Source organism: Sus scrofa, chromosome 9, assembly GCF_000003025.6.
Source record: "Sus scrofa isolate TJ Tabasco breed Duroc chromosome 9, Sscrofa11.1, whole genome shotgun sequence".
Classification (NCBI taxonomy): Eukaryota; Metazoa; Chordata; class Mammalia; order Artiodactyla; family Suidae; genus Sus; species Sus scrofa.
Window position 1 is genome coordinate 118026713 of NC_010451.4, and position 23878 is coordinate 118050590.

General features: G+C 34.9%; 1 protein-coding gene across 6 annotated transcripts in view; it reads right to left on the reverse strand.

The window, feature by feature from the left end:
* The window catches only part of RFWD2 (ring finger and WD repeat domain 2), a 200765-nt gene that overhangs the window by 113209 nt on the left and 63678 nt on the right, over positions 1 to 23878 (reverse strand). For all 6 annotated transcript variants that reach the window (XM_021063674.1, XM_021063678.1, XM_021063675.1 and 3 more), the window contains 3 exons: positions 14973 to 15032; positions 13491 to 13567; positions 1575 to 1632 (listed from right to left, as the gene is read on the reverse strand). In XM_021063674.1, coding sequence (XP_020919333.1) covers positions 1575 to 1632; positions 13491 to 13567; positions 14973 to 15032 — 195 coding nt within the window. The remainder of the gene's footprint in view (positions 1 to 1574; positions 1633 to 13490; positions 13568 to 14972; positions 15033 to 23878) is intronic.

Below are 23878 nucleotides of genomic sequence, written 5' to 3' on the forward strand. Positions count from 1 at the left end.
AACCCGCAGTAAGACTAAAGCTGTAATTAGTAAAGATGCAGCAACTGCTCCTATCAGCCAGGACAGAGGTGTGTTTGCTCTTTTTTTGTGGCTTGCACAGCAATTCTTTTTGTATGTGCTTAAATAAGTTTATAAATTGATCTTGTTTTTTGTTTCATTTCATCACAGTCCCAGAGTGCTGTGTCTAAATTTGATACTCTGTGAGATTATGTTTAAAAGGAGAATATTTAGGCCCAGCTGTGATTGCCTAGGCTGTTTCCAGATACAAGTTCTTAAGGCTGTTTCAATTTAATTCTTAAAAATTTCTCCTGATACATCCTTTATACCTTATAAAAACATCTAGGTCTGATGTGTTCATGGCTGTTCAGAAATAGATACAAACCAATCCATAAACTTACTATAAAAAAGAACAGACCAAATCCAAGTACGCAATTGAAGATAACAAAGGATATACAGAGTAATTACACAAACTAACCATAAAAGTAAAAGAGGTAGTCATCTAAGTAGTGAGAGAAGAAAAATATAAACAAAAGCTGTATGATCCAAAAGAATTTTCCTTCCATTTTGATAAAGATAACTGCACTAACACATAAAGTGAATATACAAATGAACATGCATTAAAAATGCCATTTTTCTCATTTTAAGGAAAAAAGGATACAATAAAGGATAATGTAAGGACAATTTGTAAAATCTGAATAAGACATAGGGAGTAAAAATAGCATATCAATGTTAACTTCTTGAATTTTAAAATTATATTGTGATTACATAGGACAATATCCTTGTTTTTTAAGGAGATATACACTGAAGTATTTAGAGATAAAGAAATATTATTCTGTGCTTTAAACAATCCAAAGAAAAAAAATTTTATGTGTATGTATGTAAAAGAGAGACAGAATGAAAGAATTCCCTGAGCTAAGGATCAAGCACTGTCACTGCAGTAGTTGCAGGTTCAATCCCTGGCCCAGGGACCTCCACGTGCTGATAAAATAAATGTGGTCAAAATGCTAAGATCTGGATAATCTGCATATAGAATACAAAGGAATTATTTTTAGCATTCTTATGACTTTTCTCTAAATATGAAGTCATTTCAATATAAAAAGTTAAAAGGCCTCAAAATTAGATGTGACAAATATGAGCATCCCCAAGTCAGAGATGAAGAGCGTAAAAATTAAAATAATCATACAATTAATTAAAGGTGAAGTCAGGGTCTATTCTACTCAAATCTGTAATTTCCTTTCCATAGAAAAACTTCATGTTTCAAAATGATGATGGGTAATTCATTGATAAATTACAACTTTCCTATCTCTGAGAGAAACAATGCCCTAATTATTCATAATTCCCTCTTATAGTATTTCCTTCCCTCTCAAGGTCTGGGATGTTACCAGTATATTAAAAAAAAATTTTTTTAACTCATCAGTGATAAGCAAATATATAGCTAATTATTAAAGTCCTAATCAATACCCTAGCATTTGAAACAGCTGTCTTTATGACAGGACATTCCAGTAAACTCTCTGTGACTTTACAACTAGGGTGATTATTTTTGTGGTACCACTACTGTTAGATATATCTCTTACCTGAGAACTGCCACTGAAACCTGGAGGTTGGATGTATTCTGTGGAATCAATAATACTACTGCAAAATGAAGAAAGAAAAATGTGATTTCAGTTTATATAATCCCTTAGCAACAGTAAATCTAAAATATATCACATGTAAATTCCATATTTCTATTCCTAAGCAAATATTACCAATAATTTAATTAGATATCAAATAAATACATATCACATAAGCAAAAAAAAGTCAATGAATATTTACACCACCTTAAACATACCCACCTTGAAAGACTGTCAATAGGGAAAAATCACTAATCAGGTATATACACAGAAGTACTGCCACAGTTTCATTTTCATATCAGCTATTTGAACTCTATTTAAGGAAAAGAGGACTTAAGAGTATTGGAAGAAGAGCACAAGCATTCAAACAAAAGCTATGGAACACTGCAGCTATGTGCCCTTGGACAAATAAATACCCTACAAATCGCTCAGTTTCCTTATCTGCAGTGACCAGAGGGAAACTAGCTATCTCCAGCTGTACCTAGAGTCTCCCCAAGCTCCAAAATGTTATGATATAATCATCTCATATGAAAGAAAACTATCAAAAGAATGAATAAATGGTAAAATACCAATAACCTTTCTTTCGTAACCCCATACCTATGTTCTAATTTCCTCTGCCCTAGTCAAACATAATCTGTTTTCTCCACTGGTTCTTTCTATTTGGTTATATTCTCTGGGCATTCTCCTACCTACTCCTACAAAAACCTCTAGAAGCCCAGACTATTAGTTCTAACTATATTATTCTAATACCCTTCCCATTAGTTCTAACCATATCTGCCTTATCACCTCACTCCTAGCTCCTTCCTATCTTTAAATAAATTAGCCTATAAAGACTATTAACATCTGAAAATGGCATAACATTTGAATCAACCATGACAGATCAACAGTTACATGCATTTTTTAAAAATTCTTCACTATTTCTACTATAAAAATGTTTATATTCTTGTTTATCCTAATGAAATGTGAGCAATTGAGGGTACTAATTTCAATGGTTCTCTTTACACAAACACACAAAATCATTTTTTTAGTATTCAAAGGATCATAAAGGTTATAAAATGAGATGCACTCTTAAAAGTACAGAGTGGGTTTTAATTTCACCTGTTAGCAGCCAAATGACTCTGGGCAAATTATTGATCTTATTTGGCTTCCAGCTTCACCATCTATTAAATGAATAAGATACTTCAAAGAGTATGAGATTTAATTTAGTTCATTAATTATTCCCATTTCTCAAGTGAGGAAACTCTGCCACTGAGAGATTATGTATTTGGCCAAACTTAACAAGTCAGCAGCAGATTTAGAATTCAAACCCATGGTCTAGTTCCAGAGTTTACAGTGAACCACCATGCTACACACCCTAGGCACATCATACTCTATAATTGAAGAGTGAAGAAATCCAAGATTAGCCCAACCCACTTAAAAGACATAATTTAAGGAGAAAAGTGAAAAAACCAGCAAGTTATAAATATGGGCTATTAATTATTTCAAATAAATGTCAAATAAATAAAATAAATCATTTCAAATAAATTATAAAAATAAAGACAACCAAAAAATGGCAAGGGCAGGTAGTAACTAAAACTGAATTAGGAATAATACACTTTACTCACAATGGGGAAAAAAAGATGATAAAAGAATTCCTAATGTTCTGGATGATGACAATGAGGAGCTTGGTTAAAAATATATGAAAACTATACAGCTATTAATTCAAGTTAGAAAGGAAATTCAATTATGCTAGTAGATGTCACAAAACTACTCAAATTATTTTCTTCCAAAAGCAAAGATACACTTTGTAATTAGAAGACAAGACTGTTAATTTCATATATAAACTATACCTATAATGAATAAGAAGCTAAGGGATAACAGTGGCTCACTCTTTTTTTTTTTTTTTTTAGGGCCCCACATGCGGCATATGGAAGATTTCACACTAGGGGGTCGAATTAGAGCTGCAGCTGCCGGCTTTTGCCACAGCCAAGCAACACGGGATCTGAGCCAAGTCCACGACCTACACCACAGCTCACAGCAACATTGGATCCTTAACTTACTGAGCAGGCTAGGGATTGAACCGACATCCCATGGATACTAGTCAGATTTGTTAGCACTGAGCGCACAACAGGAATTCCAACAGTGGTTCACTCTTGATAAAAATAAGTTAACTAGTTTTAGAATGGACTTTTACTTGAAGAAAAATAAATTCACATTTAAATTACCATTACATACAAAATTAACTAATTAAAGAGATTTTTAATATGTGAGCAAAATAAAGTGTGTTCAGACAATTTAAGACTGATCATAAAGAAAATAAAACTATGGGAGTCTACATTGTGGCTCAGTGGTAACAAACTCGACTAGTATCCAAGAGAGAACATCCTGGGAACTTCCATATCCTGCAATTGTGGCCCTAAAAGGCAAAAAAAAAAAAAAAGAAACTAAAAAAGAAAACTATGAAGTTTTTAAATAAATAACGGAACAGAATGAACAACAACAACAAAACCTATGTACACACATGAAACCGCTGTCACTGATTTGTTTTTGTATTAGTATAAACTGGGCATCTACCCAGAGAAAACCATAATTTGAAAAGACAGATGCAACCCAATGTTACTGCAGCACTATATATACAATAGCCAAGACATGGAAGTAACCTAAATGTCCACTAGCAGAGGAATGGGATAAAGAAGATGTGGTACATATATATACAATGGAATACTACTCAGCCATAAAAAGAATGAGATAATGTCATTTAGAGCAACATGGATGGACCTACAGATTATCATACTAAGTGAAGTCAGTCAGACAGTGAAAGCCAAACATCATATGGTATCACTTACATGTGGAATCTAAGAAAAATATACAAATGAACTTACTTGCAGAACAGAAACAGCTTCACAGATTTTGAAAAATGAATTTATGGTTGCCAAAGGGAATGGGTGGCAGGGAGGGATGGAATAAGGGTTTGGGACTGGCATATGCACACTGCAGTATATGAAATGACTGGCAAACGGGACCTACTGTATAGCATAGGAAACTCTATCCAATAGTCTGTGATAATCTAGATGGGAAAAAATCTGCAAGAAAATGAATGTGCGCATATGTATAACTGAACTGCCTGCTGTACAGCAAAAATTACCACAACATTGTAAGTCAACTACACTTCAAAAAGCTTTAAAAGGAGTTCCCATCGTGGCTCAGCAGAAATGAATCTGACTGGCATACATGAGGACGCATGTTTGATCCCGGGCCTCGCTCAGTGGGTTAAGGATCCAGCATTGCCGTGAGCTGTGGTGTAGGTCACAGCTGCAGCTTGTGGCCAGCAGCTACAGCTCCGATTCAACTCTTAGCCTGGGAACCTCCATATGCTGCAGGTGCAGTCCTAAAAGGACAAAAAAAAAAAAAAGAGAGAGAGAGAGAGAGACAATGAAACTTTAAAAAATGAAAAAGAAAATATGAGTTATAGCCAAAACTTTCTTCCCAGCATTTTACATAAAATTCCTAAACTGGTTTCTCAAAATGACACATACTGAGCAACGTGTAACCTGAAAACAATGTGGCTTATAAATTTGAGTGTTAATTAAAACCAAGTATGATTTTAACTTTTTTAAACAGTAAAGTTTGTGACTATTTTATTCCTTTTCTACCAAGGCAGTAATCTCTAGTAAGGATGATTGCTTTAGAAATACTGATTACACCACTAACTGGGTGATGTCAGGCAAAACTGCTTCGTCTCTATGACTCATATTCGTCATTTGTAAAACAAAACTTACAGCACAGCATTTATTCTAAGGACTATTTGAGAATAATATGCGCAAATCACAAAAACTACCTAATACGCATATACTCTTACTCTGACAGCTGCAACTTTTGCAAATACAGTTCTCTAAGATAAAAATAATTTCCTGATTTTGATGCAAAATTCAATTGAAAATAGACATGAAATCTTTTCTTACACAATGTCTTGGTCTCATTAAAAGGTCACAAACTGTGTCTGTGACCTACACAACAGCTCACAGCAATGCCAGATCCTTAACCCACTGAGCAGGGCCAGGGATGGAACCCGTATCTCATGGATACTAGTCAGGTTCATTGCCACTGAGCCACAATGGGAACTCTTCAACAAGACATCTACAACCAATTTTACAGAACAGATTTTGTAAAATTAAACACTGGTGATTACAATGGCCTTTTCAGCAATATAGAGTTTGGCTTCTTAAAATATTGAGCTGAAAAAAGATGAAATAAAACTTCAATTCCTAGAACCCAAAATTATGAAAATCAAGTATTTTCTGCAACTTCTTTGAAGGTAAAACCTGACCTGAACAGATTTGGTATCATTTATCTTATTGTTTACATTCATGTTTCAATGCTAAAATATGAATGTGCTTGATTATGTGGAGCTGCCTTCTACTCTTCCATCAGTATACATAACACACAGCACATGTACTGTATTAACTTTCTAAAATTGTACAATACAGGGTATGGAGGACAGAAATAATACCATATACTGAAACACATTTGATTCCAGAGGTTTCCAAAAAAGTTATGAAAACCTATATATCATACAAGCTTGGATTCACTTGAGGAATGCAAGGGTAGTTCAATAACAAAAGTACTGGGTTCCAGAATTTCACTGGTGGCTCAGCAGGTTAAGGATCTGGCATTGTCACTGCTCTGGCTTCAGTCACAGCTGTGATGGGTTTGATCCCTGGCCCAAGAACCTCCACATGCCATGGGTGTCCCCACCCCTTCCCCAAAATAAAGGGCTCCAGAGTACATACCTATAATCTTTAGGAAAAAGACAGAGATTCAATTCATTATTCAAAGAATGAAAGTTATCAGAGTATTCCAGATCTCCAGGAAGAACTTGCCCCAACACCCTTCTGCCTCCTTTTAATTGTAGATGGTTAGAAAGGGTTGTAATTATACAGTACACAGGAGGACTGTGTGAACCTAATATTTATGCCCATAATTCCACAGTATTACTAAAGTTGGAAAAAAAAAAAAAAGCAAAAGGGCAATTCATTTCAATGTTTTCTTTGTAAGAAGAGTTTCCTCAGGGAGAAACTTATATTGGCAGATATAAAAAGCAAACATCTGAAAGATGGAAGAGTCTGAATCTGCTGCTTTACTGCTTTTAAAAGTAAAGAACTTGCTTAGTAGATTTCAAAAAACAGAGAATAAGCTCAAAAGAATAAGACTGACAGACTGATCCACCTCTAATAAGGCCAGTCAAAGTCTCAGTTCATTAGGCTAAGTGCTGTTTACGTTACAGAACGATCTACAACTCTACTGAGTAGAGTAAGAGAAATAGAAATCTTCGTACTATCTTCCCCAAAGATGAAATAAATTTAAGATAGATATACAACTTTAGTGTTGAACATCAGAGTTTACTTCTATGAAAAAGTAAGCATATCAGATTATTAAAAATGTCAGTAATAGACATATCCACTACCTACTAAACAAGTATCTATGCATATTTAAAGTATGATCTGCTAGGCCTACATTTGAATCTCTGGGACCCATCTCACACCTACTGATGAGATTTGGGGGTAGGGTTCAAATATCTACATGTCAAATAAGAGTCTTGGTAGATTCCATGAGACCTATTCATACCCCAGATTTCACATTAGAATGGACTGTTAATACCTTCACCAAGCAGTGATAATCAGTTTATAACAAGAACCCAAAGATTTTTTAAATCCTGAAACACCAACACATCAAATATAATTACTAAAGTTTGATTATTTTAATTACTGGAATCAAAAAGTCTAAATACACCATACTTTAAGCAGATTAATTTGCCATCATAACTTATTTTCCATCCTATATAAAACTATGAGAGCAGAGTTCTAGGGTCTGTCATATTCACAACTATATCTCCAGTACCTAAAACTGTGTTTTATACATGTTTGATACACCTCCAAAAATTGATGACTGAGTATTTCTCTTCAAATATTCTAAATAAAGGAAACTGCATTATTTCAAAAAAACTTTTTCATAACTTGCTACATTTCTATTACCTGTCAATTTAATGAGAAACTACAGATGTGTAAAGAGTACCCTTTACGTTGTTGCCAAGGAAATGTGTTTATTACTGTTTTGTTTCTTTGTTCAAGTTGAAAATTCCATAAGCTTCTTCAATGTCCTCCACTGCCTATGGCATCAAATTCAACTCCTCTGCATGGTATAGGGTCAGAGTTAAGGCAAGTAATCCTTGGTATACTGGCTACAGTGAATACAAGTGTTGCACAGCAGATCTGTTTGTAATCATCTAACCTTGGAGATACGGAAAACAGTGTCAGGCTGTGTACAGAGAATTTCCTAAATTATTACAATTCCCCTCCTGGACAAAGGGAAATAAATGTTATATTAAAAACTCTTTAGAGGAGTTCCTGTTGTGGAACCCAACTAGTATCTATGAGGACGTAGGTTCAATTCCTAGCCTTGCTCAGTGGATTAAGGATCTGGCATTTCCATGAGCTGCGGCTCGGATCCCACATTCTGTGGCTGTGGTATAAGCCGGCAGCTGCAGCTCAGATTCATCCCCTAGCCTGGGAACTTCCATATGCCTAAAGGAAAAAAAAAAAGAACAAACAAACCAAAAAAACCCAAAACCTCTTTAGGTTTATTCAGAAGATTTGTTTAAAATATATAATAAATTAGGAATAAATTTGTAAGGATTAGAGTTAGACTTGACCATAAAAACATTTTAATTCCTCCATTTTAAAAGAAAAGTTATCTTACCAAGTGAAATAAAGCAGTTAAACCAATAATAATTGCCAAAAACTACCATAAATGTAAGAATTAATATGTAAGAAGAGGCTATTAACACTGCTCTGGTTACAGGTTATAATCCAGCCAAAGACCCAACATGCAAGAAATACAGCAGATGAATCCCTTTTCATCCACTATACCAAACAGCCAACCCTAACCACCACCCTCTCCCCACCACACCTATGTCTTTTTAATGACTTGGCGCATGGGGATGGGGTGGAGGGTCGCTCAGATAAATATAACTGTGGAGAACTGTGTGGCTGAGTTAAAAAGTAATTTCTTAACCTAGTCCGGAAGTCATTATACAGTATCAAATTCCTTGAATTGAATTTCATTAGTTTACTCATTCAAATTATAAAATATACAAATTCACAAGGTACTGATTTATCTCTCTTGCTCCCTCCCTCCCTCTCTCTCTCTCTCTATATATATATACACACACACACACATATTCTTTTTTAAATTTTATTGGAGTATAGTTGAGTTACCGTGTTGTTATATACATTCATAGTAACAGTTAAATAATCCCAGCATCCATAAAATGACCCCTTGCTTTTCCCTTCTGTGATACCTACATTTTGCTTCATCTGGACCTTTGTCAAAAATGATAGAAACACAAATGAAAGGTTAAGTTTCAAAAATATTTGACAGAGTAGTTAAATAAAAACAAAAGTGTCTTATATAGCAAGTCTGTTACTGGTAAAAGCATTTTAAAGATTAGAGATTCTAGACTAATTTTACTTACTATTTGTATTTATATTGCATTTATTTACTACTCTATCACAGGAGAGCATGAGTTACTCTGCAAATTTAACTCCATAATTATATGGATCATATAAAAGCATATTCATCCCCAAGCAGATAAAGAAGTTTCAACTAATATGCTGTATTTAAACCGAGTTCTTGGAAGTTCTAAAAATACAGAGGTGAGAGCCTAATAACTGACGATTCTGAAATACTTGCTTGGTTTAAAGACAAAAACAAAAGAAATCTGAGATGATGATTTCTGAGACAGAAATCACATCAATGAGATGTATGTTAAAAATTACAGGCAAAGCTACTGGTAATAAATGGCTTTGAAGAAGATTAAAATCTAAATGTTAATTTTAGATTTTTTTGGTCTAAGAATGTTTTTAATCTAAACAAAATCAAGATCAAAAGTCAAGAAGATCTGACTAAAATGTTTCATTTTATTACATACACAAAGTTTGGGCTAAAAAAGTTAAAAATGCCTAGTATATTAATAATTCTCTAGAAGAATGGACCATGCTATGTATACGCTCATAATCATACTCTCAGACAAAACAAAAACAAAAATAATTCCATTTGGCAACAGGTAAAAGGTTGACTGTGCTTGCCTATCACTGTCCAGTTTACTCATGATTTGACACATACTGGTATGCAACAATGAAATATAAACTATAGTTAATCCTGTGAATTATGGAAAATTCCTTCCTCAGAATCTAAAGAATTAAAAAGGCCCTGAAAGCAGCAATCTTTGGGTTTGAACTAGTTCTAATATAGGAAATTTGCAATGGATTAAGACTTAAAAGTGGATTAAAAAATTTTTTTGCCTAATTTTATCAAGAAAATAATTACATACTGTCCCCTAAACCTATAACAATGAAGCCTGACAGGTTTTTTTTAAAAATTATATTAATTAGTTTACTTACTAAATATACTAAAGGTCATGCTTCAATCAAATTTTCACAAACTATGAAAATTAAATGATATTCTAGGTTAATTATACATTTATTCAAAAACCTATTTTAAGTTCTATTATATATAAATGCTCACATAAAAATGTAGGGGTATAAGAAAATCCCAATATTCACAGGATTATAGCACAGCAAGGGAAGTCTGCACAAACTAGTACACATACTATGAGCAGGACCAAATAAGCAGGAATCTTTCGTAATAAAAAAAAAAATGGTTAGTTTCATCTTCCCCTTTCCTCCTCCCCTTCATTTTTTTCTTGGGCACTGGTGTATCAAAAAAGAATAAAGAAAAGCTCATTCTGGTTGGATTGGGGGGTAGAGGGTGTGGCAGCGGGAGAGGGGAACTACTAAAGAGAGGAATCCAGGAGGAGACTTCTAAGCAAAAGGAACAATATAAGCAAATATACCCTAACATCTTGTTTGGGGAGTTAAATTCAATTCTAAAGCACAAAAACCATAAGCAGGGTACAGGTGGCTATGGAAGGTCATGCAAAAGAGTTAAATCTAAGCCAATTTACATGTAAGAGAGAGCCCTTGAAGGATTTTAAGCAGGAAAGTAACATGATCAGCTTGCTCACAATACACTGTAGGAGGGTAGTTAAAAGACATTGCTAGACTCCATGTGGTATACAGCGTCTAAACAAGGCAGCAGGAAGAGAATAGACAAGGTATGACAATTACAGTTAATCATGGTACATGGAAGACAAAATCCTGGAGGAGGTTGGGTACAACTGTATGTCTTTTTATTTTCATTAAATACATAAATCTAACCATAAACCAAAATCTATACAAGGGATTTAATGATCTTATTAAAAAGGTCCTCATTATAGGAAAACCATGAATTCACAAAAAATCTTTTTTTTTTTTTTTTAAAGTAAACCACTTAAAAGAGAGACCAAAATGCTACAGTGAGGAATAAAAACAAAAACTGTCTGGCATTTAAATAATGAAGCTAATAACTAGAGGGAAAAAATGATAACTCAACCTCAGGCTATTTCCTAAAAATAAAGCAAACTCAAATATTGATAGAATAAAGTAACATTCTTTCCATGTTTAATTTTATATCTTAATCTTAAGGGTCGTTTCTCAAGAGTATTTAAGGAGACATCATTTTTCCCAAGTGTCTTTCTCAAAGTCTGAGTGATAATCAAATTACCTGTTTTAAGAAAATACCAAAAGACTCTTTTGAAGAAAATACCATGTTTGCCTATCTTCTCATTTTGTTAACCAGTCTAACTGTGCCAGAATCTCATTTGACAAGGCTTTCCATAAGATTTTAGCAATTCTCCAACAAAGGTTTCATAGACTCCATGAAATACTATATCTTCTATGGGACAGGATACTTTATTTTACAATACTTTTTCACTTCTCTTCTCTTCCACCAATAAAATTCTAATCCACGCCACCATATCCTCTCCTCTGGACTCTTAAAATGTTACAAACTTTCCTCCTAGTTTCCAACGGCCAAGAATTGATAGGGACACTGAAAGTCTCCTATCTATCCTCTATGTAGGAACCCCAGTAAATATTTTAAAATCTAAATAGATCCTGCTCAAAACTCCACCATGGAAGTTCCCAGGCTAGGGGTCCAGTCGGAACTGCAGCTGCCAGCTTACACCAAAGACACAGCAATGCAGGATCCAAACCATTTCTGTGACCTACACCACAGCTCACAGCAATGCCAGATCCTTAACCTACTGAGCACGGCCAGGGATTAAACCCACATCCTCATGGACACTAGTCGGGTTCATAACCCACTGAGCCACAATGGAAACTCCTTCCCATGACTTTTTATTATATTTTCACTTTATTTCATTCATGTGTCAGCTCCCTGGTATTTCTACTGTCCTTGCTAAAGTACTACTGATATATTATGTACTAGAATTACTACATTATAAATTTGCTCACGTAGCATCTTCCCCAACCTTCACACACACAACACCCCAAAAGGGAAGCTCCATAAGGGAAGGGATCTTGCCAGCTGGATTTAACACTCAGAGCAGTATCTAGTGCATCAGAGGTATTCAATAAACAGAGCCAGTTAAATGAATATAATGCTATATTATCTATATGCTATTAAAAGCCATCAATGAGAGAGTGAACAAGGACCTGGACACAACAGATAGAAAGAAATGCTACTGTTAAACAGAGAGTGATATGACACTGAGAATTATCAGTTTGTAAGAGAAGAGTTAATGATACGACAACCTTTACTTGCCTGCATGCACACACATAATAAACATTCTATTGACAAAGACCCCCCTGTACATCAGGAAGTGAATGCTAAGCTTAAAGGTAATATCTCACAGACCGTGTCATTCCCAAGTGTTCAAAAGAAAAGAAAATATGCAGAAAACAAGCTGAATTACAAGGGTAAGGTGCCCCTGGAATCACCTAGAATTGGCAAGGATTCTCCATAAAACAGTTAATGAAAAATGTCAAACATTCTAGGGATTTTTGTTATCTAGACTATTCTTTGTGCCCCGTTCCCTATATATCACCTCAAATAACACAGAAAATAGGCTTCCTGAATTGATACATGTTCTGAAGGTTAGTATAATGTCTTGTACTGTCACTGGACTACCTGATAATCCATGTGTTATCCTGAAACTATCTGTCCAGAAAGTCCCCACTGGACCATCAGCCTAAATGGATCATCAAATTAAAAACAAGTAAAATTGCTCTTGCTATGAACATAACAAATTTGAATTCAAATTTTAGGTAGTAGGTATTTCATCAAATTGAATGTGAGAGTTACACAGGGACCACAGATATTCACTATATTTCACAAACACTTACTGAAGGAAGCCAGTCACCACTACTACTCTAAAACCTAAGGAAAGAGTGACCAGGAAGACCTATATAATTCCTGCTCTATAGAGCATGTAGAAGGGAAGGCTTAATTAAATTAATAATATGGAGTCAGAAGACATCAGGGATATCCTAGCCAACAGAACTATTTCATATCCTCATTTTAAATCTGGGGAAAGTGATCCGCAAGAAAATTCAACAGGTTAGTGGAAAAGTCAAAGGTTTTACTTTATCTAATTCTTCTCTACTTATTACCATTTCATGTTTTTAAGTTATAGATTTTTAATGTCATCTGATTTTAACTCACAAGATATTTAAAGCTGTCATTATTTTAAGTAATCCACCCAACTTTTAATCCAACTCTGAATTCATACTATTATAATATTCTACTCACTAACAGTTGCTGGCATGAAAATTCAAAGAATTAAGGAAACAGATGGGCCATCTGAATCTCATTTCTAGATCATGACCAAAAGTAATTTCTCAGGGGTTTTGTACATTACATGGAAAAGGCTCCCAAGGACTAGTACCATATGTGCACTTTGTAATATAAATCCTAAGCAATTACAAGTTTCAAGCTCTGTACCTGTGTGATGGAGAAGGAGCTTCAAATTGAGGCACTGTGCTATCCTCACTGACAGGAGAGTATAAGCCACTCATTTCCTGGAAGCACAATTATTACAATTATAGACACTTCAAACAGAAGATATATAAATCAAAAGGAGTTATGATACCATATTCCTTTCCAATCCCAGGTTTTATCAGTCCCTTTTTATCTCAACATCCAAATGTCTGTTTCAAGGCTTTCTCTCCATAGAATACAAAAGCAAGAATATCTGAAAGTTAAGAGACAAGCCTTTTCTATGGTACACATTCTTAACAAAGAACTCTTTCATAAATATTTTTCATCACTTATGAAGTCACTTAATATAGAAAAAGACAAATGTAAATATTTTAAGTGAGATGTACAGTACACTTTGTGAATAGTGAACTAGCTCATCATTAATCCAGGTGAGAACCTACTGATAAATATTAAGATAAATATGACAATATGGCAACTGGATCATTAGGTTCAACTCTCCAAAGTAGAGAAAAACAGAATGTCAGTTTCTGCTTTTAAATATTCTCTGCAAACATTACAAAAAATAATGCTCCTCTTGATGCAAATATTAGCTTTGTTGGTTAAACTCTAACCTCTGGTCATTAACTTAGAGGAAAAGGCCTTGTAATAAATTATTACTGCATAAATTATGACTGAATCATACCAACAGCCTGGCCTGCTTTGCTATATGCTACATTTAATCTATGGGAAAACAGTAAATTTTTAAATGCCACTGAAGATGCATAATCAGGTAGAATTATTTCTGGCTAATCCGAGCCTAGTTCAATCATACAGCCAAGCAAGGAACATCAATACAGTAGTAACAAATCAGGACTGCCACATGGGATACTGAACTTCCACAAAATATTAAACTCTATCATTTATACATGCAAATGAAAATTATAACATATGTGAATAAAGTATAACTCATACTAAATTTAAATATAGCTGAAGAAAATAACCTCAATCATAATAGCCTATAAGCCTCCCTAAGATCCTCTCATGGATTTCTAGAAGTAAACTATATTATACTATAAAGTCCTAGATTATTATTAATTTGTTCTCATCTCTTTTTTAAAATCATCTTATCACAATAGACATATGTAAGAACTTCCTGATTTAATAAAGAATGGAATCGTGACATATCATTTTGATGGCAATAATTGAGAGTTTTGTGGGAGTTGATTTAAGTTAACATGATGGCAAAGCAAGAAAACTGATTTTTTTTTCACTCTAAGAATAATGATGGCAATAAAACACTGTGAAACAAATTTAGAATACATTTTATCATAAAGAAAGTGTTTAGAATGCTTACTCTGCGAAAATGCACTCTCAATTAAAATTGAAGTAACATCTGTTACTTCCTATAAAATGGAGACCAAACTTATAAATTTCACACAATTTAAAGAAAAAGCAAAATTTCATGAAAATGAAAATTAGTAGAGATGTGAAAAATTGATAACATACTTCCACTCTTTTGATATCCTCTTCCAAAACACTTAGCTCCTTCTGGATCTGCTCCAGTTGCTGTAGATTAGAGAGAGAGGGAAAAAGAAAAGTCTAAACCAAGCCACACTGGCATCACTGCAATCATAAAACAACTTATATTTGTAAAATGATTTTTAGGAAACTGGGCAGTAATGGTAAATTGTAAGGGTGAAAAACTGCAGACAAAAGGCATTAAAAAGTAAATGCAGGAATCCCCTTGTGATGCAGAGGGTTATGGATCCCACAGTGTCACTGCAGCAGTTTGGGTTGCTGCTGTGCTGAGTGTTCAACTCCTGGCCTGGGAACTTCCACACACGATGGGCACAGCCAAAAGAAATAAAAGAGTAAAGGGAAAGACTTAATATTTAAGGAAACACAATGTTGTACTTCCTTTAATATGACAAGGATTGACTTTATAATAAAAATACTAAAGATGAACAACAATGACAATGTGACTTAATAAAAACAGAAGACATTCAAGTAACTTTCAAATTACCTCATTTAATTGTCAGCAATTAATGTTAGCATATCAGTTGCTAACTCCATTTGAAAAATAAAATTAGTCTCAGAGATTAAATTCTACCACCCAAATCCAATCACAACTTAACCTCCTAGGTATTTTTTAAAACATACTTAAGATAATGTTTTATCTTCGATATCTTACCTATTATACCATAACTTTTCTCCATGCCATTAAAGTGCAAATATTTTCATTAGTGCATCACATTCAATGATATATTTAACCAAGGTCCTCTCATCAGAGATTTAAATTGTTTGCAAACTGGGAGTTCCCTTGTAGCTCAGTGGTAATGAACCTGACTAGTATCCATGAGGATTTGGGTTCGATCCCTGGCCTTACTTGGTGGGTTAAGTATCCAGTGTTGCCGTGATCTGTGGTGTAAGACACAGATGTGGCTCAGATCCTTCATTGCTGTTGCCATGGCTGTGGTGTAGGCCGGCAGCTGCAGCTCCAATTCAGCCTGGCAACTTTCATATGCCACATGTGCAGCCATAAAACACACAGAAACACACACACACACAAAATTGGAAATTATCATAAATAATTCTGGAACATATGAATCTTCATTTCAAATTATACAAGCCTACATTTCAAATTTTATTGAAGTAATTAAAATGAAATTATTTGATCAAAAGAAATAGTTAGGAAATCTTCACTATATAAAATAAAACTGCTTCCCAGAAACACTATCGAATTTAAATTCCTATTACAATTATGTATAAGCAGCTGTCTTAGTTTAAGCCAAATATATTGAGCCAATTTTTAAAATGTAAAATAATAATAACAAATACTTATATAATACTTATTGCCAGATGTGAACCAGGAACATGAAGCAGAGAGAGGTTAAGTGACTTGCTCAAGATCATTCAGCAAGTATATGACAGAACTGGAGTTGAAATTAAGGCAGCCTTCTTGTTCCAGAATTCACACTGTTCACTACCATGCTATGCTGCTTCTTTTGACAGAACTGGAGTTGAAATCAAGGCAGCCTTATTGTTCCAGAATTCACACTGTTCACTACCATGCTATGCTGCTTCTTAAAAAGTGAACCTTATTGTTTAACTTACATTTATTTAATGACCAGTAGGGAAGCACCTTTTCTTCTGTGGCAATACATATATAGTGGATAATATATTAATTTATCAATCCTAAGCCCTGTGAGACACAGGATGTAGAAAACTCTAGCCCTTGCCCTCACGGAATTCAGTCTATGGGAAATGGCAAATAAGTAAACCAATAGTTGAAATATCACAGGAAGCATTATGATAATGGAGTATACAGAGAATTAAAAGAGTACCAACTGCTCCTAATCTAGATAGAAAACTTGGGGAGAAGAGAAAGGCAAATGGATAACTGAAATAGGATTTGAAATTAAATGAAATGCTGATCCTTGAAAGACTAACATAATTTTGTCAGGTAGAAAAAACAGTGAGAAAAGACAGAATAAGCAGGGTAAATAATAATACATACAAAGTCCTAAAAGCTATGAGAAAGGTAAATAATAAATCTGAAGTTACAACAATGAATGAAATCACCCCACGTCAATCAGTATAGTCAGAAGAGATAAGAATAAAAATCAGGTGCCACAGAAATAAAAGCAAAAATAAACCAATGGGACCTAATCAAACTGACAGGCTTTTGCACAACAAAAGAAACCAAAAAGAAAACAAAAAGACAACTTACAGAATGGGAGAAAATAGTTCCAAATGATGCAACTGACAAGGGCTTAATCTCTAAAATATACAAGCAACTTACACAACTCAACAGCAAAAAAGCCAAACAACCCCATGGGAAAATGGGCAAAAGATCTGAATAGACGTTTCTCCAAGGAAGATACACAGATGGTCAACAAGCACATGAAAAAATGCTCAACATCACTGTTTATTAGAGAAATGTACATCAAAACTACCTCACACGAGTCAGAATGGCCATCATTAATAAGTCCACAAATAACAAATGCTGGGGGTGGTGTGGAGAAAAGGGAACCCTCCTGCACTCTTGCTGGGAATGTAAGCTGGTGCAGCCATTATGGAGAAAGTATGGAGGTATCTTAGAAAACTATACATAGAACTACCATATGATCCAGCAATCTCACTTTTGAACATATATCCAGACAAAACTCTCCTTAAAAAGTCACATGCACCCGCATGTTCATTGCAGTACTATTCACAATAGCCAAGACATGGAAACAACCAAATGTCCATCGACAGATGATTGGATCAAGAAGATGTGGTATGTATACATAATGGAATACTACTTGGCCATAAAAAAGAACAAAATAATGCCATTTGCAGCAACACAAATGGAACTAGAGACTTTCATCCTGAGTGAAGTAAGTCAGAAAGACAAATACCATACACTATCACTTATATCTGGAATCTAATATACTGCACAAATGAACCTTTCCACAGAAAAGAAAATTATGGACTTGGAGAATAGGCTTGTGGTTGCCAAGGGGGAGGGGGTGGGAGTGGGATGGACTCGGAGCTTGGGGTTAATAGATGCAAACAACTACCTGTGGAATGGATTAGCAATGAGATCCTGCTCTGTAGCACCAAGAACTATCTCTAGTCACTTATGATGGAGCATGATATTAGGAGAAAAAAGAATGTATACATGTATGTATAACTGGGACACCATGCTAAACAGGAGAAAAAAAAATTGTATTGGGGAAATAAAAAAAAAAAATTTTTTTAAATTGAGTGCAGGGAACATCAAAGGAAGAAGAAGCAGGTCAGTGCTCACTTTTTTTTTTTTTTTTTTTTTTTTTAAGGGCTATGCCTGCTTCATATGGACATTCCCACGCTAGGGGTTGCTTAGCTTGCAACCCTAGGTCCTAGGTTAGAGGTTGCTGCAGCTTGCAGCACACGAAATCCTTAACCCACTGAGCAAGGCCCGGGATCAAACGCACATCCTCATGGATACAAGTTGGGTTCTTAACCCTCTGAGCCACAATGGGAACTCCTATGTTAACTATTAATAAGGGCAAGGGGGTAGCCACAAAACCAGGAGAAAAGATAGTACAGTATCACAGAAACCACTAGGGGGTGGGGAAGAGTGGTTAAAAAAAAAAAAGTAATTAGCACTGTCAAATTCTTTCAATTCTTTCATCTACTTTAATGAATTTAACTACACCCTAAAAATTTTTCACACAATACTCCTACCTTAACTGAAACTTTGCTCTCCCTCAAAGACACAGTCTGTCTCGGAATTCCTTCAAATAAAAGTGGGTCAAGTGGTAAATTCTTTCATGCCTCAGACTAGATAGGGACTTACCACTTTCACTGCATTCAGTAGCCATTCCCAATAATTAGTCTTCCACAGTAACATTAAAAACACTCTGGTCTGGCTCAATCCAAGGAACCAAATCACTGTCTACAGATCTGGGACATCTATAAATGTCTCAGTTATTTCCTACCATTACTGAAGCCTTTTGCCTTTTGGTCTATGGGCATTTTCAACTCCACTGACTCTGACCACTAATTCAGCAAAACATCTCATGGTCACCTCTTACCTTTTATACTTAATGGCCTTTAAATTCTTCCTGTTGAAATCTTTAAGCAAATACTGAGGGGTCTTTGGTATGAATGCTTTACAAACACATTTACAGAGAAGGATGAAATTAAATATCAAAAACATCAAAATATCAAAAACAATAAAATATCAAAATCCTGAGGGTATTATGCTAAGTATTATGCTAAGTCACTAGACTTCCTGTGGTGATTAGTTTGAAATGCATAGAAATATTGAATCATCATGTTGTGCATCAGGGACTAACATACTGTTGTAGGTCAATTATACTTCAAAATCAGAAAACAAACTCATAGGAAAAAAGATCAGATATGTGGTTACCAGAGGGGAGTAGGTGACAGGGAATTAGAGAAGAGTAGCCAAAAGATGCAAATTTCTGGTTACAAAATAATGAATGTTCATTAAACTTGCTGTGGTAATTATTTCATGATATATAAAAATGATTAAGTTATACATTTTAAATTTATACAGTGCTGTACGTCAATTATATCTTAATGAAACTGGAGGGGAAAAAATAAAACAATCTCTCAAAGAAAAAAAGTAAAATATCAAAATCTAGAGATAGCCAATATCACTTGTTTGATACATAATACTTACTCAAGACCAAATTAACAATTTTCATTTCACTTCTGCAATTGAAGAATGAGAGAAAAAAAAATTCCAATAAAACCTGAAATCCTGAAATACTAAATGCTAATGCCTTACTCTCTGAAGATAATGTCCCATCCTGCCAGGGCCCCAAAGCTTTTGCTGGATATTATGATATATGAAGGCCATATATGAAGTGAAATATACAAAACTACCAATGTTCAAACAATTTTTACTTCCAAAACAGCAATTTCGTATGATTCAATTTAAAAATAAATCAACCAAGGTACAATGGCCACCCAAATAAATATACAGGTTGAGTGTAAAACAAAATGATGTTACCTACTTAAGTGAAAAAGTCTGAAAAGGTGTCAAGACAGGAAATTTTTGCTTAAAGTTTGGAGAATGGAAACCACTTAGAGAGCACATATTAAATGAGACATTTACATTAACTACATGTTGAGATTCTGAAAATGTTTAAAGCTCTAAATTATTAGGGCATTATAATAAGAACCACATAGTTGGTCTAAATTCTGGCGCCAGATCATACTCCTAAAATCCTCATTAAAAGTGTTTTCTGTATGCTAATGACCAGACTGGAGCTGGGGGCTCCAGCAGAGCCTCTAGATTAGGGCAGGTAGTCAGGGTTACCAGACTGGTGTGTTGGAACTTTCAGCTCTATCTTCCAACATCCAGGGAAGGGAGAAGGGCTGGAGACTGAGCTGAATCGACAATGGCCAATCAGGACTTCCCACTCTGGCACAGTGGGTTAAGAATCCTACTGAAGTGTAGGTCACGACTATGACTCAGATTCAATCCCTTGCCCAAAGAACTTCCATATGCCATGGGTATAGCCATTTAAAAAAGGGGGGGGGGACCAATTAACCATGCGCATGTAATAAAGCCTCCAGAAAAAATCCTAACTTAAAAGGGGTTCAAAGGGTGTCTGGGTTGGTGAGAACATGTAGATGCTGGGAGAACGGCACATCTGGAGACAGGATGGAAGCTCTGTGGCTCTTCTTTGACGTGGTTATACCTGAGTTGTACCCTTTAATAATAAATTGGTCATCTAGTAAGCAAACTGTTTTCCTAAGTTATACGATCCACTCCTGCAAGCTATCAAAGTCAAGGAGGAGGTCATGGGAACGTCTAATTTACAGCCATTTAGTCAGAAGCACAGGTGACCTCCTGGACTTGCAAATATTATCTGAAGGAGGAGCTCAGCCTTATGGGACTGAGCCCTTAACCAGCAAGAATTGGGGCTAACTCCAGGTAGACAGTGTTAGATAGAACTGAATTGAACTGAACTGTAGGACATTGAGCTGGCATCCACAGAGAATTGGAGAATTGCTTGGTATGGAAAATCACATACACGTTTGGTGGACAGCAGCATGGAGAGTAGTGATGAATAATGGAAACAAGTGTTTTCCTTTCTGGCATCAATATAAGATTTTATAGGGACGAGGAAATAAAAGAAAGATAAAGGATAATAACCATTTCAAAAAGCAGAAAGAAGAACCAGGCTAAATGCACTCTGCAAATGTGTTTGTTTCATCAACCAGAGAGGCAGTATCCAGAATAAAGCTTAAATCAGAATCCAGGAATATTCTGAACATACATGAAAAAAGTACATAAAGCTGAACTGCCATTATCTTTCTGAATGAAAATCAATCACAAATTGAAAATGCTAACAGGAAAAACTCTGGATCAAATCTGCCTTAACACTACCGAGAGTAATAATAATATATAAGGTAAAGAAATGCTACTTGAGAGCACAATCCTAATCCAGTAGTAAGTACTCTCTTAACACAGCACACTGTATCAAAATGCAAAGAAAATTTAAACATTTAAATTTAAAAACTGAAGAAAAAAATCTCAGAATCCCTTAAGATTAAAATGTAAAAGATTTCAAAAATAGAGCCCCCTTTTATTGATATTACTTTTGGTGCAGGTAGGTATTACTGGCCCTCATTTATTTGACCTTCACTATGATTTGATGGAAACATGCTAAAGTATTAAACTCAGTATTGGAATTTTATTTTTTAGAGCTAATATAATTAGAATAAATCATAACTGCCAAGTCCTCTTCAATTATCTGATATATTCAAAACTGAAGAAAAGAATACCGACCATACTCTCAGAAAAAAAAGCTGGTTAAAAAAAGAATACAAAATTAACATCCATATATAAAAATAAGAAAGCACTGTTCACCTATTAGAGCATCCAACATCCAGAACACTGACAACACCAAAAGCTGACAACAATGTGTAGCAATAGACACTCTCATTTATTTTTGGCAGGAATGAAAAATGGTACAACCACTGTGGCAGACAGTTTGGCAGTTTCTTAAAAAAGTAAACATACTCTTATCATATGATCCAGTAATCACACTCTTTGGTATTTACTCAAAGGAATTGAAAACTTAAGATTCCAAAAAAACATGTTGATGGCAGCTTTATTCATAATTACCAACACCTGAAACAACCAAGATGTCCTTCAGAAAAAGAACAGATAAACAGTGGTATATGCACACAATGGAATATTATTCAGTGCTAAGAAGAAGTGAGCTTTCAAGCCATGAAAAGACATGCAGAAACCTTGAATGCATATTACAAAGAACAGCAAATCTAAAAGGTTACATACTGTATGATTTCAACTCTGTGACATTCTGGAAAAGGCAAAACTATGGAGACAGTAAAAATCAGTGGTTGCAAAGGGCTGGAGAGAGGGAAAGGGATAAAGAGGTAGAGCAAAGAAGAATTTGGGGACAGTGAATATACTCTACACCTTAATATAAGGATGGAAACATATCATTATATATTTCTCCAGAACCACAGAATGTGCAAAACCAAGAGTGAACTCTATTGTAAACCATGAACTTTAGGTGATTATGATATGATGCTGTAGGTGCCTGAACTCTTAACAAACATAGCCTATGATGAGCAATGTTGGTAATGGAGAAGAATATGAACATCTAAGAGGGGCAGGGGTTATATAAGAAATCTCTGTACCTTCCTTTCAATCCTTCTGTTAACCTAAAAGTGCTCTAAAAAGACAAAGTCTTTAAAAAGACATAAATACATGCAAGCAGTCCTTAAGGAAAAAAAAAAAAAAGAACAAAATACCAAAAGAGAAAAAAACATAAAGCAAATAATAAAATGGCAGGCGTAAACTATACATTTACATTAAATGTAGATAGTCTAAATACAAAATTATAAGACTGAGTGGGGCAGAGTGGATAAAAAACCCTCCACTGTGTATAAGAAACTCACAAAGAAATAGACTCAGTAAGAATGAAAAAAATTCTCATCATATATTTAACAAACTTTACACCGCACCATGCAACTGCAGGAAACACATTCTTCTCAAACATGAATAAACTACCAGGTGATATGGCAAATATCAATTTTTTAAAAACTAAGTATTTTTTGGAGTTTCCGTCGTGGCACAGTGGTTAACGAATCCGACTAAGAACCATGAGGTTGCGGTTTCGATCCCTGGCCTTGCTCAGTGGGTTGACGATCCGGTGTTGTGGTGACCTGTGGTGTGGGTTGCAGACGCGGCTCAGGTCCCGTGTTGCTGTGGCTCTGGTGTAGGCCGGTGGCTACAGCTCCAATTAGACCCCTAGCCTGGGAACCTCCATATGCCACGGGAGCGGCCCACGAAATGGCAAAAAGACAAAAACAAAAAACAAAACAAAACAAAAAAAACAAAAAACAACTAAGTATTTTCTGATAATAATTGTAATTATAACAGAAATCCATAATTTAAAAAACAAGAAAATCACTATTTCTAAGTAATAAGTTTACCTCTAAACAACCCACAAGTCTAAGAAAAACTATAAATGAAAATCAGAAATTACTTTGAAATAAGGAACAGGAAACAAAAATGCCATACCAAAATTACTACATGTAGCTAAAAGAAAAATTACCTCAAATGCCTATCTTAGAAAAAAAAAAGCCTGCCCAATAATATGTATATGTCCAAGTTAAAAAATCAGAAAAGAAACAAAACCAAAAAGAGCAGAACGAAGGAAACTATAACTATAGAGTAATTGGTAAAATGGAAAACAAAAATAGAGAATACAGCTGAAAGTTGGTCCTAGAAAAGACTCATAAAATGGATACATCCCTAGCAAGAACTGATCAAAAATGAGAAAAATGCGCAGCACCACTGATAAGCAGAGTGAAGAATGAAAGACATCACTAAAAACTGGGGGAATTAAAAATTTAATATTAAGACCAAT